Below are 13,243 nucleotides of genomic sequence, written 5' to 3'. Positions count from 1 at the left end.
ACAAATTAATATGGAAAACAAATAACATAAAATAAAATGCAAAATAACTCGAATCGTCTGTACTCAATGGTGGTTGCAGTATACAGCCCCTACCGGTTCTACTTATACTAGAAAAGAAATTTTGGAGGTTACGAATACCATCAATATTCAAATGCTCTGTTTATCTAAGATATTATCATTTTAGTATCGGCTACAATTATAAGAATTATAATATAGTCATTTAGTAACTTGATCGTATGCTCAGTGTCTCACAAAACCTGTTATGAACAATTTGTGTCTGGGGATATACCTTTGTTCTACACTGTGTCCACAGCTTGCTGTGATTTAAAATAACTTTCTAAAAACCACGTGCACTCGTCTGCACTGACTCCAGGGATATATATATATATTTTTTTTTTCTTGTCATATTTTGATCTTCTTCTTCTTCTTCTTCTTCTTCTTTCTCTTCCTTCTTCTTCTTTTCTTCTTCTTCTTCTTCTTTCTTCTCTCTTCTTCTTCTTCTTCTTCTTCTTCTTCTTCTTTTCTTCTTCTTCTTCTTCTTTCTTCTTCTTCTTCTCTTCTTCTTCTTCTTCTTTCTTCTTCTTTCTTCTTCTTCTTCTTCTTCTTTTCTTCTTCTTCTTCTTCTTCTTTCTTCTTCTCTCTTCTTCTTCTTCTTCTTCTCTTCTTCTTCTTCTTCTCTTCTTCTTCTTCTTCTTCTCTTCCTTCTTCTTTCTTCTCTCTTCTTCTTCTTCTTCTTCTTCTTCTTTTCTTCTTCTTTCTTCTTTCTCTTCTTCTTCTTCTTCTTCTTCTTCTTCTTCTTCTTCTTCTTCTTCCTTCTTCTTCTTTCTTCTTCTTCTTCTTCTTCTTCTTCTTCTTCTTCTTCTTCTTTCTTCTTCTTCTTCTTCTTCTTCTTCTCTTCTTCTTCTTCTTTCTCTCTCTTCTTTTCTTCTTCTTCTTCCTTCTTCTTCTTCTTCTTCTTCTTCTTCTTCTTCTCTTCTCTTCTTCTCTCTCTTCTTCTTCTTCTTCTTCTTCTTCTTCTTCTTCTTCTTCTTCTTTTCTTCTTCTTCTTCTTCTTCTTCTTCTTCTTTCTTCTCTTCTTTCTTCTTCTTCTTCTTCTTCTTCTTTCTTCTTCTTCTTCTCTTCTTCTTCTTCTTCTTCTTCTTCTTCTTCTTCTTCTTCTTTCTTCTTCTTCTTCTTCTTCTCTCTTCTTCTTCTTCTTCTTCTTCTTCTTTCTTCTTCTTCTCTTCTCTTCTTCTTCTTTTCTTCTTCTTCTTCTTCTTCTTCTTCTTTTCTTCTTTCTTCTTCTTCTTCTTCTTCTTCTTTTCTTCTTTCTTCTCTTCTTCTTCTTCTTCTTCTTCTTCTTCTTCTTCTTCTTCTTCTCTTCTTCTTTCTTCTTTCTTCTTTCTTCTTCTTTCTTCTTCTTCTTCTTCTTTCTTCTTCTTCTTCTTCTTCTTCTTCTTCTTCTTCTTCTTCTTCTTCTTCTTCTTTTCTTTCTTCTTCTTCTTCTTCTTTTCTTCTTCTCTTCTTCTTCTCTCTTCTTTCTTCTTCTTCTTCTTCTTCTCTTCTTCTTCTTTTCTTTCTTCTTCTTCTTCTTCTTCTTCTTCTTCTTCTTCTTCTTCTTCTTCTTTTCTTCTTCTTCTTCTTTCTTCTTCTTCTTCTTTCTTCTTCTTCTCTCTTCTTCTTCTTCTTTCTTCTTCTTCTTTCTTCTTCTTCTTCTTCTTCTTTCTTCTTCTTCTTCTTCTTTCTTCTTCTTCTTTCTTTCTTCTTCTTCTTCTTCTTCTCTTCTTCTTTCTTCTTCTTCTTTTCTCTCTTCTTCTTCCTTCTTCTTCTTCTTCTTCTTCTTCTTTCTTCTTCTTCTTCTTCTTCTTCTTTCTTCTTCTTCTTCTTCTTCTTCTTCTTCTTCTTCTTCTTCTTCTTCTTCGTCATCTTCTTCTTCTCATTTCTTCTCATCATCATCTCATCATCATCATCTCTCTTTCTTCTTCTTCTTCTTCTTCTTCTTCTTTCTTCTTCTTCTTCTTTCTTCTTCTTTCTTCTTCTTCTTCTTCTTCTTCTTCTTCTTATCCTCCTCCTCCTCCTCCTCCTCCTCCTCCTCCTCCTCCTCCTCCTCCTCCCCTCCTCCTCCTCCTCCTCCTCCTTTTGTCTTGCTCTGCTTTTTAAAAAAAAATCAAACAAACTTTCCCTCTCTCTACCTGACACGCATCAGCATTTTTTATGACATATGCATGTGAGAAATGTAGGCTGTGGCTATTGTCTTCGCTTAAAGGTCAATTTAAAAAAAAAAGTTTGTATTTGGCTATTGCGTAACGTAAATCTCTCTTCCCCCCCCCCTCTCTCTCTCTCTCTCTCTCTCTCTCTCTCTCTCTCTCTCTCTCTCTCTCTATATATATATATATATATATATATATATATATATATATATATATATATATATATCTTTCTCTCTCTCCCTAGAAATAGATAGATAAATAGATAGATAGATAGATAGATAGATAGATAGATAGATAGATAGATAGATAGATAGATAGATATGACCAATGGCGAGTAGATTGACCTCTCAAAAATTGAAATCCTTGACAGCCTGTCAAACTGTTTGCATAATTCGAATTGCCGAGAAAATTGAATTTCAACAATTAATTCTGAATTTTATAAGTGATTTAAAAAATTAATAAAACAATCTTGAAAAATTGATGATCTTCATTTTATATTTTCTCAAAAATGTATGCGTTGAACGCCTAGTAATCTTTGTGAACTTCGCCAGTAATACATAAATCCATGACGTCACATTATTTGAGATGTAAATGTTGCTGCTCGAAGCTCGAAGAAATAAATAATATGAAATTGAATGTAAGCTTCAATTTTAATACGAGAACAGATCAAATGAACGTTTCGGGTTTCCCCTTTAACAACAAAACATGATGAATGAAACACTACAGATGAATGAGATAATGTGGTAGTGGCGTTGATACGATGAATAAACAAAACATTGGTTGGCAGGAAATAGTATGCTCCTTTATAAGGAAGCACGAATTAAAATAGAATAATATATATTTATAAAAGATGCGCAATTAATTAAGTGGAAAGAGGGGAGGTGGAGAGGTACTGTGTAATGCAGTTTAGAAAGTTAAATATAAAAACGTGTAGACTGCTGTTGTTGGACAATAAATACATTCAATTTGATATGATTTATTTCATTATTTGGGAGAGCTTCTCAATTTCCCCTTTCGATACTCCCGACAATTGAGTCGACTGATGAGAGAATGATGGTTTGATAGTGTTTAATTTATTTATATCCCTTCATAACTTGCATAACATTATGTGGTAATTATAGCCATATTTTTTGTTAGCTGAGATTTGGAGAAAATAAAAAGTTGTCTGCTAGAATAAGGGAGACTACTCGCGTTTGGTCTTTTACGACTTGCGCCGAGTAAAAGAATTTAGTGAGCGCACGACAATCGAAAATTGAAATGTGCAGGCAGTGTTTGCTAAATTCAGCCTCCGCCTTTTAAAAAAAAAAATTAAATTTTTTTTGGAACTATCATCCTCCCTTTTCTCCTCCTTAAATCACGACTGCTTCCGCTGGACTTTCCGTTTTTTCTTCATCCAAAAATAGAAAGGATGTGCACCTGACCAAATTTAACTTCCGGTTGTGTTTGTTTATTTACCTTGCCCTAGTTCTCTGGTCTCGTGAATCTTTGTTGTTATTTTTTTTACAGCTGATTTTCTGTAAAATTTAAAGCGGAATGGATGAAAATTCGATGCGATACATTGATACAAATACAGCATCAGTAAAAATGACTTTGGGTGTTCCTATTCAAGCAAGAGGACAGCGCTTTTCGGATACAGAATCCGATGAAGAAGAGGTGTGCGACCTCAATCACTATCACTGTCACCATCACTCACAATCTCATCCATGCCTTTATCATGCATTGCTTTGACTAATTATTACGACTCTTGACTCTTATATTTATTACTTTAAAAATATCTTCAGTACAATTTATAACCCATCAAATAGCCATTTTTTGTCATAAGAAATATATTTTAAACAAATTAAAGTTAGTGTTCGGCTTACTTTCAGCTTTCACTTTCACGTGTAATTTTGCCAGGACAACTTCATCATCTTAATATAAGCATCATACTCGCACTTACCAGTACTAGCTATACATGGCACAAAAATATAACAATGACATGATACTACACTGATAAAATTAACATCGCCAAACTTAACCCACTGTTCACCATATATCTGCTGGATGGTGCTGCTTACATTACTAAGTACTAGACATAACTGACATAACATTAACATTCACAGTTGATGGTTCAAAAATTAGATTTCAAAATGTGAAATGGACTTTTGTAGTTTCACAGCACCTAAAGAGGGGACGTTTTTTTTATTATCGGAAGGGGGGAGGGGGGGGGATGGAGGGGCGAGGAACCACCCCTAACCCTAACTAGAGATATTATAACTTGTTGAAACATAATGTTTGCCATCATTTGCAATATCGAAATCGATGGGAAACAGTAATAAAGGCATCCTTCTCAGTCGTAAATGACCATCCACTCCCCAAATTATTTTTGAAATAAGAAAAATCACACGACTTATCTTATTATTAAAGTGAAACTTATCTACTTATAGTCATATTTATTGGGCATTGCAACTAAGGTAAATTCCATAGACGCTAAAAGATTAAGTAATTTATAATAAAAGGGCTGTGAAGCTATGGAAGTCCTGCCTCAAAATGTAATACATTCCACTCTGGATACTTGCAATACCTTGGGATCAGAGAAAATGATGCGATTAACCGAAGTTGCGATTATCCGAAGTTGAGATTCCTGTCCACTATTGCAACATTTTCCCACTGAGTTTAAGCAGGCTTGGGACTGTGCATGGCCTTATTAAACATGTGCTTTTTTTGTTTGTTTGTTTAATGTGTGTGTGTTTTGTTTTTTTAATCTTTTTTTTATGGTTGTAAATTCCATTATTTTCCTATGTGTTTGACATCACTCATTTCCCTAAGAAGGCATCAAGGGTCATCTGTTTTCTTGCCGAGGCCAGATGTTCATAAATATGTTCCTCAATAATTTCAAACAAAGGAAGCAAATCGTTTTAAGAGTCTTCATGAATGAGGCAAAAAACTTTATCACAGGGTCACATATGACCGTACCAACCCATACTGCAAAACCTGCCCGCTTTTGTCTCGAATACAGAAGTGACACACTACTGTAGCATTAACCCCTGCCCACTCTCGATTCTGTCATGATTTCACCCAAGACGAAATTTAATAATGAAATTTTGTTTGATTGATTTCTTGAATTTACCATTTTTCGAGGTCAAAAATGTGTTGCGATTAACCACAGTTTGTTGCAATTAACAGTGACTTTTATATAGAATTAATTCCGTTTCTTGAGAAATGTTGCAATTAACTGAAAGTTGTGATTATCTGGTGTGGACTGTATTTAATCTATTTTTTTCAAATACTTATAACTTACAAGTAAAAGTTTAAATTGTGCTAGTTCTGTTGTTTATTGATAAAATGAGTCTGACAAAAATGAGTCACTGAAAAAAAAAATTATGAATGCCATAAAAGTTGAGTTGATGTGTTGATATGTGGAATAAAAAAGGTCTGTGCGAGACAATTGGTTATGTCAATATAATTTTGTTGAGGTTTTCTTCAATAGATAGTTATGTCAAAACTTTTCTGCCTGTGGCCTATGGGAAGTGTTGGAACAACTTTTTTTTCTCCATTACATTTGTTCTCCTTGTTTAAGGTAAAACAAAAATATATTTTTTTCATTACATTTCTTCTCTCTGTTTGCAGACATGTGGTGATAATGGTTACCTAACAAATGGACAAACAACACATTCTCCTAATCTAACACGGCAAAAAAGGTTCAATCCATTTAACCAAGTGGGTCCTCCAATGATTGACGATGATCACTTTGCAGAAAACCTCTTCACCTCTCCTCAGCCATCCAGCAGCAGCCCATATTCATATGTTTGTAAGCATTGTGATAGCTTTACTTTCAGATCTTTTGTTAATACTAATCCTAGACACAGTGCAGCCTACTATTAATCAGCACATGATGGGGCTCTGCGCATTCCTTATGTGGGACAAAGAGAGACAAAAAGCTAGCGTTGTTGGTGATACAAGTTGCATAAGCATTTAATAATCAGGCAACCGACATGGCATTTGCTTGCACTACCTACTCTTGATGAGAATTTATAATCAAAATACATTTGACAAGCGAGTGAGTGCAATGGCAGTCAACTGGCTTAAGACTGCTTGTGCATCTCATAGCACCATCTAAGAAAGCACTAGTTATCCAGTGTTCAGTCAAATTTATTTCTGAAATCTGTCCTCCCAGCAGTAATTGGGTAAAGCTGGGTATATTAGTTGATGTCGAAAGTACTTTCCGATAGACAGAAGTATTATCCAAAGGGTAGCTCAGATCAACCTATTATTCTTTCCACTTACTTTTAAGTCAGTCATTCATAGTTTTAATGATTTGATTAATGACTTGAAGAGTGTAAGACACCTTATTCAGAAAAATGGGTGGAGCAGGCACTTATGTTGGTAACAACAAGAGATGAAGTGAGTAGAAAAGTGCCAGAAGACAATAGAGAATAAAATTTGTTTGCGGCGGTGATGTGGTTTGAACCCGCGACCTTATTGGTACGACAACTCCGCCTGGCCGGTGAGAGCGTGACTCTACCTTATGAGTTATCCACGAATCCAAAAAAATTTGTATCAAACTCAGGTCATTCATTATTAGTGCCTTCTCTCACCGACAACTGGAGGTAGCGGGTACCAGTTAAGCTTAATAGCCAATATTCTCAACACAAACATATAACATAGAAACAACTGAGACATTGAGGATGCTCCGGTATATGGGGTGAATTTTTAATTCAGAAAAGTGGGTGGAGCAGGCACTTATGTTGGAACAACAAGAGATGAAGTGAGTAGAAAAGTGCCAGAAGACAATAGAGAATAAAAATAAAAAATAAGATACCTTATATGAAGAAACTTCACTCTAGTTAGCTTATGATTAATGGTAAAAATTGTAGATCATGGTTGTAGTGTTTTTATGATTAACCGTTAACACTTTAATAACTGGCTTCTTACCAAATTTATCAGGAGAGGAATTGGTATGATGAGAGGAGGTTCTAATTGACACCTGAATCAGAAAAGTATTAAAATAAATAATGATTTAAAAGAAATTCAGCCATTCTTCCAAAGGGTTTATTAATTTTGTCAAATTTTATTTCAGCATCACAAGGCAATGATGGCCAGAAGGAGCAAAAAGTTGAGATTTCCTTCGCTGAGTTTGGATTGTCTGAGGATCATTTTTCACATCCACAGGTATTGTGGTTTAATGTAATCTATGATTGATTAAGCAACATTCATATAGATGGTGCTTCCCCCTCCCCATTAGAAGAAATAATTCAAAAGTAGATAATAATAATAATAATAATAATAATAATAATAATAATAATAATAATAATAATAAATAATAATAATATATGCTTTATTCATCGAAAAAATGGAAATTCGTTTACAGAGGTGGCATGCATAAAAATGTATAAATATAAAGTTAAGAATGTATGGCGACAATGTATATCGTGTTTGATACAAATATGGTACGAAAAGTGCTCGACATGTAGTAATGGAGCGAATTATTATTTAAAATATTTACCACAATGTTTGGGGCAGTCTACATCGATGTTTCAGGCTTAATTTGCCATCTTCAGGACTGAGTTGTTTTGTTGACTGTTGTTGTTTCTTGAAGTGGTTCCGGTTTGAAGTTAATTAAGAGGAATTTGCGCCGATGGGGACACTTTCCGTAGATCTCATTTTTCATGTTGAGTGTGGCTTCATGAGGTTGTTTGATTATGGTATATTTTTCTTCCAGGCATAAGCTACATTGTTTTGATGTTGGTGTGTATCCTGTTGCTTTAGATAAAATTTTCCATGAAATGTTGTGGTCTATTTTGTTGTCTTTTAATTTCCAAATATGTTCGCTGAGTTTTGTGGATGTTTTTTTGTTAGTGTTTCTAAATGTTGAGGTGTGGAGGTTGTATCTTGTTTTGAAATTATTTTCTGTTAGTCCTACATATTTTTCTTGCTTGTTTGTTTTAGTTTCTGTGACTGTGGCTTGGTAAATTAAACTTGATTCTAAGCATTGTTTGTTTACCGGGCAATGTTCTTTATTTCTGCAATTGCATTTTCTAGTGGGTGGGTTTTGCTCTTGTCGGTGGTTTATTAATATTTTTTTGTTGTGGCTTGAAATTATTTGTTCTATGTTGCGCATACACGAGTAACTTATTTTTATGGTATTCCTGTTGATAATTTTATGTAGCTTGTGGTTTTTTGGAAAGTGTGTATCAATTAGTTTCAGGAACTGCTGTCCTATGTTTGTGCTGACGTTTATGTCGAAAGGTGGGTTGAACCAAGTTATGTGTCGTTTTCTTGTTTTATGTTCTTCACTTGTGTGTTGGGGTTTACATGAGAGGGAGGCGTCTGTCTATACAAATGGTGTGTTGTATCCACTTTTTGTGAGTGCTTCTTTGTAGGGGGTGGCTGCGACGTTGAATATCTCTCTGTTTTCCGAAAGTTTGCTCACCCTCAGTGCAATGTTTTTTGGTCAAAGAAGCACTCACAAAAAGTGGATACAACACACCATTTGTATACACAGACGCCTCCCTCTCATGTAAACCCCAACACACAAGTGAAGAACATAAAACAAGAAAACGACACATAACTTGGTTCAACCCACCTTTCGACATAAACGTCAGCACAAACATAGGACAGCAGTTCCTGAAACTAATTGATACACACTTTCCAAAAAACCACAAGCTACATAAAATTATCAACAGGAATACCATAAAAATAAGTTACTCGTGTATGCGCAACATAGAACAAATAATTTCAAGCCACAACAAAAAAATATTAATAAACCACCGACAAGAGCAAAACCCACCCACTAGAAAATGCAACTGCAGAAATAAAGAACATTGCCCGCTAAACAAACAATGCTTAGAACCAAGTTTAATTTACCAAGCCACAGTCACAGAAACTAAAACAAACAAGCAAGAAAAATATGTAGGACTAACAGAAAATAATTTCAAAACAAGATACAACCTCCACACCTCAACATTTAGAAACACTAACAAAAAAACATCCACAAAACTCAGCGAACATATTTGGAAATTAAAAGACAACAAAATAGACCACAACATTTCATGGAAAATTTTATCTAAAGCAACAGGATACACACCAACATCAAAACAATGTAGCTTATGCCTGGAAGAAAAATATACCATAATCAAACAACCTCATGAAGCCACACTCAACATGAAAAATGAGATCTACGGAAAGTGTCCCCATCGGCGCAAATTCCTCTTAATTAACTTCAAACCGGAACCACTTCAAGAAACAACAACAGTCAACAAAACAACTCAGTCCTGAAGATGGCAAATTAAGCCTGAAACATCGATGTAGACTGCCCCAAACATTGTGGTAAATATTTTAAATAATATATATATATACATATATATATATATATATATATATATATATATATATATATATATATATATATATATATATATACAGTCGACTCTGCTTAATTGCACATACTCTGGGAGTTCGGGTTAGAAAGTAGGACAGCAATATTTACAAACATGGAACTCTGAAGAGTAAATTGTGTTTAATTGGTATGACATTAATGGTGATGGGGAATGTCATGTTTATTATTTTTCATTTTACTCATTTCATTATAACATGAAGAAACATTGTGGTTAGAGGAGGCTATGGGTGAGATATTGATAAAAATGGCACATTATCAATTTAAAATAAAGATTGTTACGAGTTTATTGACAGACCTCAATTCATTTTTCATAACTTTTCAAAAACAAAACAAATCTCTTGAATTAAGTTGTATTTAAACACTGTTTTATTGCCCTGTTCTGGCCCTATGTCTCAAAGCAGCATTATGTTGGGTGCACTTGTTGCGGAAATTTGAATTTATAGCCACCAATAATGAAAAAAAAATTATATCCATTATGATGGAGAAGTAGTACAATTTCTTACATTGCAAAAGATTTAAAATTTGCCTTTCTTATCATTTCAATTCTAAATTGACTTTTAGGAGTCCTATTCATCCCGACATAAAATTGTTTTGAGAAGTCGGGTCACAATTTTCTTCATATTATAAGTAAATTTCTCATATATTTTATCTTTTTTTTTCTCAGTACGGATTTTTCATGATTTTTCCGTCACAAACGTATATAAAACTCTATGATGGTCCTTCAATATTCCTCATGTTATTTGTTCTAATTAATATATTGAAAAATACAGAGGTATTATTTATTTCATATGATGATTTGAATTTTTTGGAAAAATTATTGTATTCTCTGAAATACATATTGTTCTCAAAATTTCTAATTATGCCTATCTATGGCTATATAATCAGAATTTCTTAAAAATGAATCAATATATCATAAAGCGTCTCTTAAATTTTTAGATAACATTATTGTCTATGCATGTGCGAAATTTCAAGATAATATCGCCCGTGGCTTTTGAGAAAAATGTACCAGATTACATTCAGATATTTAGCATTTACTGCCAAAAATTAGTCCTTTCAAGAGCAACATTTAAAATGTAAAACATGGTTTTTAGCACTATCCTTTTGTTCAAAACAAAAGATGTGTCGAATTTCACATAACTGAGATTTTTGTTCTTGGGAGGTAGAAAGAACCATTAAGCTTTGTGCAATGTGTGTTGCCTTTTGCAAAAGAGTGAGAGATGTCTCATTCCTTATCTTGTAAACCTTAATTGGTGAATTGTCATTAATTTCTACAAATCTTTTCTTAGAATTTGAAGCAAATCGAAAAACTTATCAACTGCTAATGTTATTCAAAGAGTTTGGAAAAAAGGAACAGAGGATTAAAAAATTATCTAATCTCCTTCATCTCAACTAGATGTTACAATAAAATAGTTTAGAATTTTTTGTTTCAAATAAACACCATGCATTTCAAGGAAGCTGCGAGAACTAAATTTCGCAAGGACAGTATTTCACAAAGATTATTTAGTTATGATTAGGAAGTTGTCTTTTCAACCATGTTATATTTTATTTCTGTCCAGGGACATTTTGGACTCAGTGGGGTAGAAGAATTAGAGCTAGCTATTGACAATTGTAAAGAAATGATTAGAGACACGCCACAAGATTCAGAAAAACAGAAAAATCTTGTGATGAAATTGGTACAACTCAGAATAAAGCTGCAAGAAATGAAAGTAAGTTATATATTCATAATTCATCTTTGTTTAACAACTATATCATTCACAGTATGTATCTTTTGGATAAGCACATTGACAGTTATACTCAAGTCTGACTGACTGTGCGGCCAGTGGTGTTGTGGTATGACACTCGCTTTCGGATCGGAAGGTCCTGGGTTCGAGCCTCTCTTGACTCATAGTTAAGTCCTTGGAAAAGGCTTTTTACTCATAATCTCTCACCTTATTCAGGTGTAAAATGAGTGCCTGGTCGTTGACAGCATTGTCTCTGTCGTAAAAATTTGTAATATTGCCTAACAGGCGTCATGTCTCTCATTCAAGCTCAAAATTTATAAGTTTAGAAGAAGAAGAAGAAGATTGATCAAACATATTGATTTGATATGGTCATACTCTCACTTACTCACTCACTCACTCAATCCTCTCCGGGCCTGTTGGCACTTGAGGCGATGCACTGGATCTCCACCTGATGAATGAGTGTGAATTTTACTTCAAATTATAACCTCTTGATTATGATCGAGTTCTCGTTATTCCAGATTTCTGGATCATTCATTATCATTATAATAGATCTATTTCCAATTAAAACGATTGGGGGGGGGGGGGGGGGGGGGGGGGGGGGGTGAAACAGAGTTTGAAAAAAGTCTCGTTGTTGCCAAGCTCTCATTATTTCTGATGCCGTTAAACTTAAAGCATCATTGCAGCTATCATCAATTCATAGTTCAAAAATGAAACATTGCCAGTTATAAGAAGAGATTTCTTTCAAAAAGTGTAGTATTGAGAGTCTCATATAAATAACGATAGACCTAATATTGCACTAATATTTATTCCTCAGACAATGATGATTACTCAATAAATTTGGAATAGTTATAGATTATCTTAAAGCTGAATCATCTTACATATTTTTTACCATTGAAAATACTCCAAGGATTTATCCAATACTAAAGTGGGATCCACAAATATCAACATCAAACCACACTTCATGTTTTTACTATATATAATAATGCCTCAGTTTTTTTCGGTAAACCCAATAATCAAACAAAAAACTTGTTTTCATGAGCGGTTGTAGATCCATTTTCTGCATCTAATAAAGAAAAGCATTTTGCCACATTAGCTGAGCTAGTCTAAAAAAAAAAGGAGGAAGAAAGCAGCTATTAAAATAAAATAAAACGTTCAATGGCTTTACCTACCAATGGTTTGGGATCATAAGTGCAGAGGCACTTTTTTTAAGTTTTAGATAAGGAAAGTCTCCAAGCGATCCTTGACTGGAATTCAGGGGGTTGATTTATTGGTCTGTTCTATTCATTTGCAGGAGGGCCCAGAGCCAGTGCCAGCCAATGTCAAGGTCATCCTTGGTCACAAAATGGTCCTGAAGTCAAGTCGCACCAGCAAGTATTACTGTGAGCGCTGCAATGGCTCTATATGGGGGATGGTACAAGCCTGGTACCGATGTACAGGTTGGTCTTAAAACTAGTTTTTAAAAACATTTGTCATCTATTCTCAAGGGTCTATGTGAACTGTATTTTGTATTGTATTGTGTCACTCTGTTAAATTTTCATGCATTGATACAGTTTTTCAAAGTTTTATAAACATTATTCATTGTTAATTTGACAATTTTAAGTGTATTATCACTATTTCAAATTATTGAATATCTAATACATAATTAAAGTGGCATAGTCAATATTCGTAGTATAATTTTCGCTATTCTCATTTACATTTATATTATAATGTGACATTGTGACGTAGGATGTGTCAAAACTGACTTTAACAATTCTAACTCTAACTATTCAACACTTGCAATGCAAAATCTTTTTTGCTGATAGGTAAAGCAATCATAACTATAATTTTTCTTTTTTTGAATTTCAGAATGTGGTTATCGCTGCCATGAGAAATGTCTACAACAAATCTTAAGAGGTTGTGCCAAAGTCAAGGTTAGCTATGTAGTCTTGTGGTGTGACACTCACTTTCAGATCGGA

General features: G+C 34.0%; 1 protein-coding gene across 1 annotated transcript in view; it reads left to right on the top strand.

Moving 5' to 3' along the window:
- Positions 1-3,569: 3,569 nt before the first annotated feature.
- Positions 3,570-13,243, top strand: part of LOC144978291 (differentially expressed in FDCP 8 homolog) — a 21,471-nt gene continuing 11,797 nt past the window's right edge. Inside the window, exons 1-6 of the mRNA XM_078924145.1 lie at positions 3,570-3,842; positions 5,799-5,979; positions 7,249-7,340; positions 11,124-11,273; positions 12,580-12,724; positions 13,134-13,198. Of these exons, the coding sequence (XP_078780271.1) occupies positions 3,723-3,842; positions 5,799-5,979; positions 7,249-7,340; positions 11,124-11,273; positions 12,580-12,724; positions 13,134-13,198 (753 nt within the window). The 5' untranslated portion in view covers positions 3,570-3,722. The remainder of the gene's footprint in view (positions 3,843-5,798; positions 5,980-7,248; positions 7,341-11,123; positions 11,274-12,579; positions 12,725-13,133; positions 13,199-13,243) is intronic.

Source organism: Berghia stephanieae, chromosome 8 (genome assembly GCF_034508935.2).
Source record: "Berghia stephanieae isolate SIO BIC M18660-M18661 chromosome 8, UCSD_Bste_1.3, whole genome shotgun sequence".
NCBI lineage: Eukaryota > Metazoa > Mollusca > Gastropoda > Nudibranchia > Aeolidiidae > Berghia > Berghia stephanieae.
The sequence above is the reverse complement of the archived record's forward strand: the minus strand, read 5'-3'. Positions and strand labels throughout refer to the sequence as shown.